This window comes from Oncorhynchus mykiss, chromosome 8 (genome assembly GCF_057628025.1).
Source record: "Oncorhynchus mykiss isolate SJ-2025 chromosome 8, ASM5762802v1, whole genome shotgun sequence".
Classification (NCBI taxonomy): domain Eukaryota; kingdom Metazoa; phylum Chordata; class Actinopteri; order Salmoniformes; family Salmonidae; genus Oncorhynchus; species Oncorhynchus mykiss.
Genome location: NC_143029.1, coordinates 13,249,629 through 13,265,182, shown reverse-complemented (window position 1 = coordinate 13,265,182; position 15,554 = coordinate 13,249,629). Strand labels below are relative to the sequence as shown.

The window sequence follows — 15,554 nt, the reverse complement described above, 5'->3', positions numbered from 1 at the left end:
TATATATATATATATATATATATATATATATATATATATATATTAACTTAATATAATACAAATAAAAATCAATTTAGTCTAAAATAAATATGAAACGTTCAATTTGGTTTAAATAATGCAAAAACAGTGTTGGAGAAGAAAGTGAAAGTGCAATGTGTGCCATGTAAAAAGGCTAACGTTTAAGTTCCTTGCTCAGAACATATGAAAGCTGGTGGTTCCTTTTAACATGAGTCTTCAATATTCCCAGGTAAGAAGTTTTAGGTTGTAGTTATTATAGGACTATTTCTCTCTATACCATTTGTATTTCATATACCTTTGAGTATTGGATGTTCTTATAGGCACTATAGTACGGCCAGCCTAATCTCGGGAGTAGATAGGCTTGAAGTCATAAAACAGGTGCAACGACAGTGTTTTTTCCACGAATGCGCTTGTAAAATCATCACCTGTTTGGCGAAGTAGGCTGTGAGTCGATGATATATTAACAGGCACCGCATGGATTATATGCAACGGAGGACAAGCTAGATAAACTAGTAATATCAACCATGTGTAGTTAACTAGTGATTATGTTAAGATTGACTGTTTTTTATAAGATACGTTTAATGTTAGCTAGCAACTAATCTTGGCTCCTTGCTGCACTTGCATAACAGGTGGTCAGCCTGCCACACAGTCTCCTCGTGGAGTGCAATGTAATCGGACATAGTCGGCATCCAAAAATGCAGATTACCGATTGTTATGACTTGAAAATCGGACAGAATTCAAATCGGTCGACCTCTACTCAAGAGTACAGAAATGAGAGCAGCTTGCCGTTTGCACTGTATCTACTGAACATCATTTGATAGTAGAACAGTTAAGAAACCAAATAACTAAACTACTAATATTGATATACGCTTGCAAAGTCTAGAGATCTTATGCTTAGCTAACTGGTCTGCAACACGTTTTAAGACGTGCATCTGTGTAAGAAATCAGCGTAAGAGGACCGTGTTGTGTGTACATGTACCCAGGAGACTGCAAACTCACAGAGTCCCGTCAGATTATTCATATGTTCAAGGCGACAAAATAAACTACAAAAGGCATGCCCAACCAAAGAGATGAACTAACACAAAGAAACTTGGGCTGAGAGGAATCTGGCCTCCTCTCTCTCCAGGACTAATGATCCTCCCAATTGTCCACACCTGAGTAATTAAGGCTTCCTGGCTGAGCATATTACCTAACCCGGTTGATGCTGCCCCCTGGGGATGGAGTGTGGACTTGGTAGTGGTAGTGTCTAATCACACTCCTAAGACCTTACCTATCTAACCTATTCCATAACATCCACCCAATTATGATTGTGATTATGCCAATGCTGTGACACAGTCCTATGATTATGATCAGACAGAGAGAGAAACAGTTATGAGACAAAAACACACATTGAGAGGCTGACGGTCATAGAATATAAATATGGCTATTATCATCATCATCATTATTGCATGACTTCAGGTCAAGTTGGAGAGACTACTCATCACATGAGATGCTATTCCAATCTTGTTGGTTGACAGGCAAAAACAAACAACAAAAAACACCTGCAGCCATGGGAGAAACCTGAATATCCTGTTATGGGTGAACCCAAGATCCAATTGAGACTGACAGCTAAGGTGTCAGGACAATTTCAGCAAGCACAACAAACGATCACATGACTTAGTTTAAAAAAAAATTGGAACATGGAAAAACAACCAGTGGCTGATGGATGTCCATGATGCTACAAGGCAAACTGGCTTGATGTGAAAATTGGAATTGAAAAAGAAGGCCTCGGGGGACAGTGTTATGACAAAGGTGCCAATGCAAGGGGATGTCTCTTGTAGTTTGCTTGAGCGAGACTTCACTCAGGTAAATGAAAATGCCACGTTGTGAACCTAGCACCAAGGGGCATTTTGCAGATTTAAAAAAAACCAGACCTCGGTATCACACTTGAGCACACCATTTATTACCTTAGAAAAGGTCCCAAAAAATTGGACTAATTTTCAGCGGCAACGGTTTCCACAGTTCAAGAAACTCCTTTTACATTTGGCCTAACTTTTAACAAAAACCTGAGACATAATCGGTGGTGTAAAGTACTTAAGTAAAAATACTAGATATTTTTTTTTGGGGGGGGGGGGTATCTGTACTTTCCTTTTAAAATTTTGCCAACTTTTACTTCACTACATTCCCATAGAAAATAATGTACTTTTTACACCATATACAGTGGGACAAAAAAAGTATTTAGTCAGCCACCATTTGTGCAAGTTCTTCCACTTAAAAAGATGAGGCCTGTAATTTTCATCATAGGTACACTTCATCTATGACAGACAAAATGAGAAAAAAAAAATCCAGAAAATCACATTGTAGGATTTTTTATTAATTTAATTGCAAATTATGGTGGAAAATAAGTATTTGGTCACCTACAAAACAAGCAAGATTTCTGGCTCTCACAGACCTGTAACTGTATTAATGGCACCTGTTTGAACTTGTTATCAGTATAAAAGACACCTGTCCACAACCTCAAACAGTCACACTCCAAACTCCACTATGGCCAAGACCAAAGAGCTGTCAAAGGACACCAGAAACAAAATTGTAGACCTGCACCAGGCTGGGAAGACTGAATCTGCAATAGGCAAGCAGCTTGGTTTGAAGGAATCAACTGTGGGAGTAATTATTAGGAAATGGAAGACATACAAGACCACTGATAATCTCCCTCGATCTGGGGCTCCACGCAAGATCTCACCCCGTGGGGTCAAAATTATCACAAGAACGGTGAGCAAAAATCCCAGAACCACACGGGGGGACCTAGTGAATGACCTGCAAAGAGCTGGGACCAAAGTAACAAAGCCTACTATCAGTAACACACTACGCCGCCAGGGACTCAAATCCTGCAGTGCCAGACGTGTCCCCCTGCTTAAGCCAGTACATGTCCAGGCCCGTCTGAAGTTTGCTAGAGAGCATTTGGATGATCCAGAAGAAGATTGGGAGAATGTCATATGGTCAGATGAAACCAAAATATAACTTTTTGGTAAAAACTCAACTCGTCGTGTTGGGAGAACAAAGAATGCCGAGTTGCATCCACACCATACCTACTGTGAAGCATGGGGGTGGAAACATTATGCTTTGAGGCTGTTTTTCTGCAAAGGGACCAGGACGACTGATCCGTGTAAAGGAAAGAATGAATGGGGCCATGTATCGTGAGATTTTGAGTGTAAACCTCCTTCCATCAGCAAGGGCATTGAAGATGAAACATGGCTGGGTCTTTCAGCATGACAATGATCCCAAACACACCGCCCGGGCAACGAAGGAGTGGCTTCGTAAGAAGCATTTCAAGGTCCTGGAGTGGCCTAGCCAATCTCCAGATCTCAACCCCATAGAAAATCTTTGGAGGGAGATGAAAGTCAGTGTTGCCCAGCAACAGCCCCAAAACATCACTGCTCTAGAGGAGATCTGCATGGAGGAATGGGCCAAAATACCAGCAACAGTGTGTGAAAACCTTGTGAAGACTTGACCTCTGTCATTGCCAACAAAGGGTATTTAACAAAGTATTGAGATAAACTTTTGTTATTTTCCACCATAATTTGCAAATAAATTCATTAAAAATCCTACAATGTGATTTTCTGGATTTTTTTTCCTTCTCATTTTGTCTGTCATAGTGGAAGTGTACCTAATGATGAAAATTACAGGCCTCTCATCTTTTTAAGTGGGAGAACTTGCACAATTGGTGGCTGACTAAATACTTTTTTGCCCCACTGTATTTCCCCTGACACCCAAAAGTACTCGTTACATTGACAGGAAAATGGTCCAATTCACACACTTACCAAAGAACATCCTTGGTCATCTCTACTGCCTCTGATCTGGTGGACTCACTAAACACAAATGTTTAGTGTGCCCCGGATGGTTTGCTTAATATAAGGAATTCAAAATGGTTTATACTTTTACTTTTGATACTTAGGTATATTTAAAACCAAATACTTTTAGACTTTTACTCAAGTAGTATTTTACTGGGTGACTCACTTTTACTTGAGTCATTTTCTATTAAAAAAGGTATCTTTACTTTTACTCAAGTATGACAATTGAGTACTTTCCCCACCGCTGGACACAAGACACTGCTTCACTAGCGCTGGCTCCTGATAAGGCCTGTGCTTTATGATCATATTCCCAATCACACAAGGCACACATTCTACATTACAGAATGTAGGTTACACTGCTACGCCACATCAATCTGAAAGAGATGCAAAAGAGAACAGGGTTTACACTTTAAGCCTGCTTGCAGACAATAGTGCAGCGACACTTGCCCTAACGATTTGCTCAGTCAACTGCCAGGTTATCAGAACCGTGTACTGTAAATTAAGCTATAAATTGTAGATTAGTGCCAACGGGACTTGTTGCCAGTTTCCATTCTAGATAGCCATGGTGCAGCTTTCACAGGACCTCGTTACTCCTCCCTATTAGCTTACATATTGATAGGTCAAGTCCTGAACTTTATTTAGTTATTCAGCCGATTCACTTTTACGGAATATTCCCACCCTCTCACACTGTAAAAATAGACAGCAACCTCTGAGTGGAGGGGTCAGACGACCTTATGCAATGGAGAATAAATTAAATATGGGTATGACAGCACAGGGGGATTAGATCAAAAGAAACCGACATGTGGTTCTCATGTCACTGTCAAGCTTTGAAAAAAAGTGGCCTAGATCTGACTGGCCCAGTGTAAAATGGCAACGACGTAGGGGTCCATTGCAAACAGAAAGTGCATGAACATGTGAAGCGAGTCATAAAATGAGGGAGTGACAGACAGCCTACAGCCTACTGTAGTCTAGTCTGTGGGCATTAATGCACGTCGATTGATACCGCAACAATTCACTGCAGTTGCTAAACCGGTTGGGGGAAGACTGGTCAGTCAGGTCTGCTTCACACACCAGTCGCAAAGGCTTCTTTAGGGTTCACTCCGAATGATGCCGGCTGAGCATGTGACAAAAACAGAAAAGAGCAGTCAAAGAGACGATTAAAGAGTGTGTTGCAACAAAAACAGGAGGCCTAGTGGGCCTGTTGCCGACTACTCTTTGACAATGAACACGTGTTAAACACAGCAAGAACAATTAGCAAAAAATCCCAAGGGATCGATATGTTTATAACAAGGAAATAACACTATACTAGAATATTTGAAAATGATTAAATGACAGTGTAGCTGATCATGTAATAGGCCTAATGAGACTGTGGTGTAAAAAAGGCTCAGCTGCAGGTGAGATCAGGCAATATTGTATATACTCTGGAAATCTGTCTACGTTTTAATGAAGACTGCTCCCTTCAGACACTCAATGTAATTGCTAAGCATGACTTATTCTGCACTAGAATGCACTGGAGAGTGAGTCAGTGCACACAAAGTGTCCACATACAACCAATGCACTCTCGGCAAGTTCCCCACAGTCTGATTTCTTATAACAAACACTCAACACACCATAAATAAAAACCCTGGCGTCCATAAGGGACTGGGCACTCAGCTAAGAGTAGACGGTCGCCAACGCACAAAGCCAGGGCTTTTACACGGTCCTGAAGTTCAAAATTAGTTTTTAAAAAAATATATAGAATATACATACATACATATACACACACACCTGGAAGGCATTACAATCATTCTCATGAGGTTGATTTTAGCCTCAACAACTGTGCCGAAAGTGTTAATCCCCACCTGTCACCCAGGAATCTGTAGCGCAGGTGTCTATGCTGATATTTCTTACGCTTCGATCACACCGACAGCATCATTGCATTTTGATACACCAGAATTATATTCATTTCCAATGAAACGCTGCATTTGTCTTGCAGCATTGCGTTGCAAAGGCATTTGCAGTGCATTCGGTGTGGTGCATTTGTTGGATTTATCAAACATATGCGTCAAACTATATGTGTAGATGGCTTGACAGAAATGGCAGCAGAAGGTACATGTTGAACTTTTGTTGTATACAAATCCAAATGATGCTGCATGCAATGACGCTGTCGGTGTGATCAAAGCGTTACATGGAGCATGTGCTCCTAAAATAAATTTAGGCACACAACGAAAGTATTTGAGTTAGAGTGTTTTCATGATAAGAAATGACAAAGTTCTTGAACATGAGAACAATGATCAGCTGTCCTTTTAAGGGGTGGGCCGTTACCGTGGTAACGAGGCACTCCTGTCTGTCAGAGAAATTAGATTCTCCGATATCTCTTCCCTAGCAGTTGAGCAAGGTCAAACTAACATTGAAAAACAACCAAGATTGTGAACAAAACGACGTAAATGGCCAAGAAACACAAGGAAAAAGTCACCCTTTAGTAGAGTATTGGGTAAATTCGACCAACATCTATCCTCAAAACATATCTTTCAGCACTTCAGTGCGCTCAGCTCCGTTGCGGTGAGAGAAGGATACCACGCGCAACAGTGCCCGTGCTGAAAGATTCCATTTATTTTGAGTTCCTAGTTCTTTATGCGATTAGCTAACAGCTATGAGACAAAACGTCAGAAATACTTTGAAAATAGCTATGGCAGCATTTTCTTTGCTATAAATCAACTCGCACGTGCTCATACTTGACTTTTACAGATCGTCCACATCTATTTTTAGGCGCATATGCCAGTAAAATGGTCGCACTGTAGAGCTCTGTACTGGGTTTCGAGAAAGACGTCTGTCAGCCAGACTAACCGAGGGGGCTGTGCTTACATGTCTGACCTCATGAAGAGGTATAACACTACACTGCATACTAAATCACCTAAGAAAAAATAAAAATACATGTTTCACACTGTTCAGTCTGGCCTATATGTTGTAATAACATAATGTTACATTTTATTGTTGTTTTTACATCATGTTACATTTAGTACTAGTATAAGTTTTCTATTTGTAATGCTCTGGTATTACATAATCATCAACCAGGGGATTTGATATTGTAACCCTGTAGTTACACACTGTTGCAGCCAAGACCCAAGGCTGCTTTTTGCTTTCCCACCCATAGAGGAAGTGCACTCTTGCAGAGTGCACTTCCTAATCTGCACACATAAGTGCCAGCCATCGCACTCAGGCTGTGATGGGCTAACAATAGGTTAAACTTGATGTAAGTGATCTCCAAAGTGTCTGGTTGTGGTTGACAGAGAGCATGTCCTCCGCTCGTTTGCCTTCTTTTGAAAAACATGAACAAATGGCAAACAACTAGACTACACTCATTTTTACCACTTGACAAGCATCCATTGCAAATGAGTCAGTTTGCATATGAATAAAAAGAGACCAACTCATCCATTGAGCCAAATCAAAACAGCTCGCCGAAACCTCTTGATATGTAAACAAAGTTTTGTTTTTTGCCCTAGCACTACACAGCTGATTCAAATAACCAACTCATCATCAAGCTTTCATTATCTGAATAAACTGTATAGTGCTAGGGGGGGAAAAAACATGCACACAGGAGAGGTCCCAGGACAGAGTTTGGGAAACCCTGTTTTAGCACACACAGTGGAAACAAGTGAGTCATATGACAAAGCCTATCAATCTATTAGTCAGGAGTTGTCAATGGCAACTTTGTGCATTTAACAAAGCAGGACACAGACTTAGCCATCGACCTAACTTATCAGTGTTTGAATTGCTCCAGAATGGCAAGGGTTTGATCAGAATCCAGCTTTAGAACGCCGCTGAAGTCTGACTTTAAATGAAGCCGGCTATCTTCAAGAAAATCAACAAAAAAAATTGGTCTAGCATGCTTTGAGAAATACATTGCAGGGCTTCTGGCTGCCATGGCAACAATGATGGTCTCCCAGTGAGTCGTCATTTCAGTGTCTTATCACACAACATGGGGCTATAAACACTCCAGAATCTCTACTGCAGGATGAAAGATCAGAATATCTACAGCTGCAGTACTTCCCCAGCCTGCTATACTGTGATTTATGCATTATAGCTGGCCAAACATTGTGTAGTAAAGCCATTTAGTTTATGTACAACAGGTTCCACAGCCCCTCTCTCATTCCTGCACACAGGTACTTACCCAAACTGACCAATTACTTTAGATTGGGAAGGAGCGCAAACATAGCATGAATCAAATAAAATGTTATATTAGTCACATGTCCCGAATACAGGTATTACAGTGAAATGCTTCTTACGAGCCCCTAACCGACAGTGCAGTTTAAGAAAAATACAGATAAGAATAAGAGATAAAAGTAACAAGTACTGCAAGAGCAGCAGTAAAAAATGTTATATATGTTATGTTATATATATATATATATATATATATATATATATATATAGACAGACACACACACACAAGGGGGTGCCGGTACAGAGTCAATGTGCAGGGGCACCGGTTAGTTGAGGAAGTATGTACATTTTGGTCAAGTTAATTAAAATGACTATGCATAGATGACAACAGTGTGGCAGTGGTGTGGAGAGGGGAGGGGCAATGCAAGTAGTCCGGGTAGTTATTTAACTAGATGTTCAGGAGTCTTATGGCTTGGGGGTAGATCTTAGACCTAGATTTGGTGCTCCGGTACCGCTTGCCATGCAGTAGCAGAGAACAGTCTATGACTAAGGTTGCTGGAGTCCTTGACAATTTTTAGGACCTTCCTCTGACACCGCATGGTATAGAGGTCCTGTATGGCAGGAAGCTTGGCCCCAGTGATGTACTGGGCCGTTCGCACTACCCTCTGTAGTGCCTTGCGGTCGAAGGCCAAGCAGTTGCCATACCAAGCAGTGATGCAACCAGTCAGGATGCTCTCGATGGTGCAGCTGTAGAACCTTTTGAGGATCTGAGGACCCATGCCAAATATTTTCAGTCTCCAAAGGGGGAATAGGTTTTGTCGTGCCCGCTTCGTGACTGTCATGGTGTGCTTGGGCAATGTTAGTTTGTTGATGTGGATACCAAGGAACTTGAAGCTGAGAAAACTCACATTTAGGCTATTGTCATGATGCATAGATTGTGGGTTAAACTGTAATAATGCCATTAAGTTATGTCGGGTAGCCTATTAGAATGCGTCAAGAAATATGAGCAATGCCAAGCTGTTTATTTTTTAGGAAATATGCCCATGTTGTGTGGGCTTATTGAGGACTATACCAGAAGAAAACACTTTTCACAACATTAATAAAATTGCTAATTATTTGTGTAAAATGATTTTTACACAGAGGTGATGTGAGGATGGAGGCATTAAATATGAAACCAAAGCTGTCGTTCCCCTATCAGTGTTGTGCAGACACAGCTAAGCCAATTATGTCAAACTGGAGGTACTCAACCACATCGCTCCCTGTCAGGGATATGGATTTAACAGAAATCAAAACAGTTCAGGCCTTCACCTAACCATCTTAATACCCAGGGAACACTTAAACGTGAATGACATAGCAAATCGACCTGTAGCTGATTGGGAACAACAGGGGAACCAGAGTGAGTCCTCTGGGGAGTAGGCAGGAAGCATTCCTGGGAACCACTGACGAAACCAGTCATGAATCAAATGAGAGAGGCGTAAACCTCTGTGTGGGGCCCACACCTGAGCAGAGTCAAACAACCACACACGGCGATAACCACAAATAAGTTGTCCCAAATTTGCCATAACAACCAGCGCTCAAATCAACACATCAGAGCCTAGCCACACTACCTACACAAGAGGTGAGCAACTCGTCCACTGTGCAACCCATTTCACTCAAGACAACATTAGGCTACCTCTCCGATTACTCTCACTGGCATACAGATGGGGATCAGAAGAACAGACAGATTAGGTTAGCCAAAACAAGAGCGGTAGGATGAGGTCTCTGCTCCAGAGAAATAGGGAAGGAGAGAGGGAGAGCGAGAGAGCTGGTGGGGTGAATCAGAATCCTGTCTGATGACACACGAGCATCCCTGTCATGGCGATCATAACCTCACCAAGAAGTCCAGTTAGCTCCCCTCATCACCCCCAACCACTGTGCCTAATTACTGTCACGTCACTCAAATAGACATGCATTCTTGCACAGCTATTCATTCTGCAGGTCATTCTGTCAGAAATGCTGAAAACACGTCACACATTTCTTTGTACTTGAACTGCCCCGATGCCCAAACCCCACCTCTTTGTCCTTATGCAACATGGTGCACATCTGATTATCTCCCACTTTGTTCATCCTGTACTCCCTCAGAGTTCATGTCGGGAGTTTTCTGAGTCTCAAAAAGGTTCTCAATGCATACAAGCAGTAACACGTCACTGGCCTGGAATACTGCCCCCGACAAAACACTCCACCCACATACCAACCCCCTCCCCTACACAATCCTCCATTCAAGGGGTGCGAGTCACTCCAGCATTATCGCCCAGAGCTGAACCAGTCGGCGACATCATTAATAAAATGCCACCCATTCAGACAAGAGTAGCCTAGGAGGTTATGGTTGACTACAACTATCTCGCAGAATCGAAAGGGCCATGAAACCACATACTAGCTAGTTAACCATGTTAGTACTAGCTACTAAACACTAATAAAATAGACTAATTGAGAACTTTACTGATCAACTTTATTTCTAAATCGGCATTAGTAGTCAATTTACATTCAAACAGAGGAGAAAGATCATCTGTTATCATGTGCTCCATACCCACCCCCCTCCCTCTCTGAGTTTAAAGATTAGGAGAGGAAGCTTGCTGCTGCAGGTCATGGGTCATGGGGGGGCGCGCAGGTGGGAAACCACCCCACCGAGGGAAGCCCGAAGCCCCCTAGGCTCTCTACCTCGGCACCAGTCCTTCTGGTCCTGCAGGTGTGGGGCCGCTTGTGACACACGGGGCGGCAGGGTAGCCTAGTGGTTAGAGCGTTGGACTAGTAACCGGAAGGTTGCAAGTTCAAACCCCCCAGCTGACAAGGTACAAATCTGTCGTTCTGCCCCTGAACAGGCCTCCTAGGCCGTCATTGAAAATAAGAATTTGTTCTTAACTGACTTGCCTAGTTAAATAAAAGGTAAAATAAAATCTGTAATATCCATCAATGACTTTATTCAGAGTAGTGTAGAATGGCACATTACGTTTCTAACCAAACAAAAAGGTGAAAAGTCACAAATAAACAAGTCAAACATTCCCTCAATCCATAAGCAGCATTAGCCTAGTCAATGCCATGTAGGCCCAAGGTTCAGTGTCTGCACTTTTCCCCCTCATCATTTTTGGCAGGCTAACTTGTCTGAACTTGACTGTTGAAGTCAGTAAGAGGTTTTGCTTTAACAAATTAAGTTTCAGCAGTCTTCCCTCATACCATGACTCTTGAGTTTCCAATATGGACTCCTTTCATATTCCTGAATACATTGACATTTCTCTCCCAGAAAGGCTTCAGCGACACATAATTCTCTATTGGGGCTCAATAAATTACTCTGCATAAACATTAAAGATAAAATTGTCATTGTAACACAGATGCCTTGTAGCTGCATTTGGGGAGTGGAGGGATCAACTTCCTTTAATGAACTGTACAAATGACCTGGTTTGGATTATCTAGTCAATTCTCCCATCAGGAATAATTCATGATGGTTGAACGAACAATTACTACCCAGGCTGGATCCTGATACTTGGGTGGCTACCCTGCTTTTTAAAACGCACACCACAATCACCTCATTTAGGCTACAGTGTGAGGCTTTCAGTCCCATCTTCACTGCCCCATACAGGGCCCCAGATATAGCAGACTGTCTCCCTCTCTCACACACACACACACTAGGAGTTCATCAGATAATAACCAAGCTATTGATCATGCAAAGTGTGGATTGACTAAGAGAAGTTCAACACTGGTGCTCAATTCACACGTGTCATTGAGATTCAGTATGTGTAGCCAGGAATGAATTTGGCATAATTGCTGAATGAAGAATAAAAAGAGGTATGCACTTAAGTGCCAAGCGGTTTTGGATTCTGAACCGCTCTCTCAATCCTAATAATACTGCTGAGCATGAAGCAATGTAATCCCTAGCTACAGGTTTCACTGTGTCTGAAAACGGTTTGGATTGAGGAATTTGACCTTGGAAATGTTCATTTTGAGGCAACTGTTATAGTATCCAGCTTGAAATGTCCTATAAAACAAAAAATTGCAGGGCATAGCAACAGATTCAGATTTAACAGTAACAATGCACTGGCAGCATACAATTTCCATTCCCTCCAGTGAAACTAACTTGCAATGTTGCACTATATGAGGTAAGGTGAACATTCTTCATTGTCACTGTTCTATGTCAAGTCTCCATATTGAAGAACCTCTGAGTAAAACAAAGGCTACCTGTAACTTAGCAATCTGCCACTACATTCAAGGCCCAGGACAGAAACTACACTGAACATAAATAAACACAACATATTTTTGTTCAAATTAAGGAAATCAGTCAATTGAAATAAATTAATTTGACCTTAATCTTGGATTTAACAGGACTGGGAATACAGATATGTATTTGTTGGTCAGACATCTTAAAAAAGCTAGGGGTGTGGATCAGAAAACCGGTCAGTATTGACAGCTCCTTCACAGAGTTGCCTGTGGAATGTTGTCTCAGTCTGCTTCAATAGCTGTGCGAAGTTGCTGGATATTTGCGGGAACTGGAACACCCTGTTGTACATGTCGATCCAGAGCAACCCAAACATGCTCAATGCGTGACATGTCTGGTGAGTATGCAGGCCATGGAAGAACTGGGACATTTTCAGCTTCCAGGAGTGGTGTACAGATCCTTGCGACATGGGGCCATGCATTATCATGCTGAAACACGAGGTGATGGCGGCAGATGAATGACAAACAATGGGCCTCAGGATCTTGTCACGGAATCTGTGCATTAAAATTGCCATCGATACCATAACCCGACCGCCACCATAGGGCACTCTGTTCACAAAGTTGACATGAGCAAACCGCTTGCCGCCACACACGTTGTCTGCTATCGGCTCAGTACAGTTGAAACTGGGATTAATCCGTGAAGAGCACATTTCTACAGTGTGCCAGTGGCCATCGAAGGTGAGCCCACTGAAGTTGGTTACGAATTCGAACTGCAGTCAAGTCAAGACCCTGGTGAGGACGACGAGCACGCAGATGAGCTTCCCTGAGACGGTTTCTGACAGTTGTGCAAACCTACAGTTTCATCAGCTGTCCGGGTGGCTAGTCTCAGACAATCCCGCAGGTGAAGAAGCCGGATGTGGAGGTCCTGGGCTGGCTTGGTTATACTTGGTTTGTGGTTGTGATGCTGGTTGGATGTACTGCCAAATTCTCTAAGACAACACTGATGCCGGCTTATGGTAGAGAATTGAACAGCTCTGGTGGACATTACTGCCAGTCAGCATGCCAATTGTACACTCCCTCAAAACTTGAGACATCTGTGGCATTGTTGTGTGACAACAATAGAGCGGCCTTTTATTGTCCCCAGTTCAAGGTGATCATGCCGTTTAATCATCTTCTTGAGATGCCACACCTGTCAGGTGGATGGATTATCTTGGCAAAGGAGAGGCTCACTAACAGTGATGTAAACAAATTTGTGCACAACATTTTAGAGAAATACGCTTTTTGTACACATGGAACATTTTTTGGGATATTTTATTTCAGGTCATGAAACATGGGACCAACACTTTACATGTTGGTTTTACATGTTGGTTTCATATTTTTGTTCAGTATAGATCAGATAGGCTACATTACAGTTCTACTGGCTGCCAAGGTGTACAAAATATCACTCTCCAGCTAGGATTAAATTCTCAGAAAGCAACATTTCATTCATATGCAGGCTTCTCCTTACCAAAACAAACAATATAAAGTTAATGTAGTAGGCCGATGTTTAGAGGGCTCTGTAGTTTTCATGGATTCAAAACATAAATTAATGCATGTGTCTGGCCTTATGTCTTGTACAGGAAAATAACCAACAACTATCCAGATGCGTCGTGACTAGTAGCACTGTACAAAATATATAGCTGTCAAAAGAGCAATTACCATGCATAAATAACAATGGTGCTATTTCTGAGTGGAGAAATTGACAGGCAGTGACGGGGATTTCATACCAGCTAAAACGTAGGCAGTGCACAATATACACAAAAGTATCAGCAATTAGATCAATCTCTCGAAGTAGTCTACTTTGCCAGGATTGCACTTCAGTCCTCCCTGTGAGCATACATCACAGCTAGGTGCCAAAGAACAGAGGCTGAAAATGCAACTGTCATTAGCTACCCAAAGCTTCCGCGTTTCATTGACCAACACATTTTTATCTCTGTACAGACCATCTGACTGTACAGATTGGTAGAAAATAGTTAATGTCCAACTACGTCAGGTATTGATCACGTTTGCTACAGTAAACGGGAAGTGTCAACACCGCTACCCTTTCACTTGAGACTATTTCAGGAAGCATTTTTTATTTTCTTACCTTTGAGCTGCGGCAAGGGTGAAAGCTCGGTAAAAGTTTGAGTTCGGAACTGGGACGACCCTTGAGATTTCTTCTGTTTCTGGGCCTTCCTCATTGATTTTCGCGTGAACCCGTCCACTTTCTCAGACGCAGAGATAGCCGACATTTTGAAGCATCAACTGTATCGTAAAAGTATTTTTGGACATGTGCACCAACGATAGATTTAGGGTTTCCCACAAGTGGTCTATGTCTCCCAGTTCAGGAGCATCAAAATCTTCTGCAACTTGAAATGGCGTAAGCAGCAAACTTTGAAAAACACCTTCTGCTTGTTTGATCCACTGAAGCTTGCTAGTTAATCAGTTTCCATGTAAATCCCGCATTTTCGTCCCGCTTGTTGAGTCCAGCGAGCTGTTTAGAAAACTAGCTAGCGTTAGCTAACGCTACGCGTATCAACAAGCCAGCCAACTCATGACAGATTTGAGAAAACGTATCTAGGTAAACGTTAGCTAATAGACTGACAGCAGAAACACTGCTTAACTAAATTGCTGGGTATATTTAAATTGTAATTTCTGCAATATAGCAACCTGTTGCTATAATTGTCATTTGTATAGCTAACCGGCTAACGTTAGCTACTTCAGAGAGAACACCTATACTAACTAGCATAAGACTAGCTGTCAGTGCTAGCTTTTTAAATGACAGACAAAAAATGCTAATGCTAGCCAGCTGGCTGCTTGGCTAACGTTAGCTATCTGGCTAGCTGCTTCGTTAAAACGTACCGTTAACTAGATAATATGAACATTTACAATTTAAAGCGAACTGTCATGATGAAATTCATACTATTTTCCACAAGAAAAATAAATATTGTATTCCGTGTCTTCTAGCAGCAGTTGGCTTTGTCAAAATGAAAAAACAGTCTGGACGAATGAAGTCTGGCAACCTCGAACTACTCAGCAACGTTCGTATATCGGAAGAACCACGGCGCCAATGGAGTCATGTTCAGTACTTTCCCGTGTCCATTTAGTCGGAAATATCGAGTTGCACTGAACACACCGATAATCACTTTTTACTTGTGCTCGGACGTCAATAACTTTTTCGATTTATTAGATTACACAATTCCATGTAAAAATCCGCCACACTGCAAACTCAGTGCAACCATTAACAGCTTTATGAGTACATCGTTGTCGGGTTGCATTTTGTGACAAAAGTTTACGTCTTTGACAGACAGCTGCACTGTCCAACCAAAATGTTGAAACAGGCATGCTCATGCCTTTTTTAAAACC

At 41.9% G+C, this 15,554-nt stretch overlaps 1 protein-coding gene across 1 annotated transcript in view; it reads right to left on the bottom strand.

Annotated features, from left to right (window-relative positions):
- Positions 1-15,527, bottom strand: part of LOC110529414 (serine/threonine-protein phosphatase 2A 56 kDa regulatory subunit alpha isoform) — a 75,693-nt gene extending 60,166 nt beyond the window's left edge. The window contains exon 1 of the mRNA XM_090242593.1: positions 14,296-15,527. Within this exon, the coding sequence (XP_090098719.1) occupies positions 14,296-14,440 (145 nt within the window). The 5' untranslated portion in view covers positions 14,441-15,527. The remainder of the gene's footprint in view (positions 1-14,295) is intronic.
- Positions 15,528-15,554: the final 27 nt, after the last annotated feature.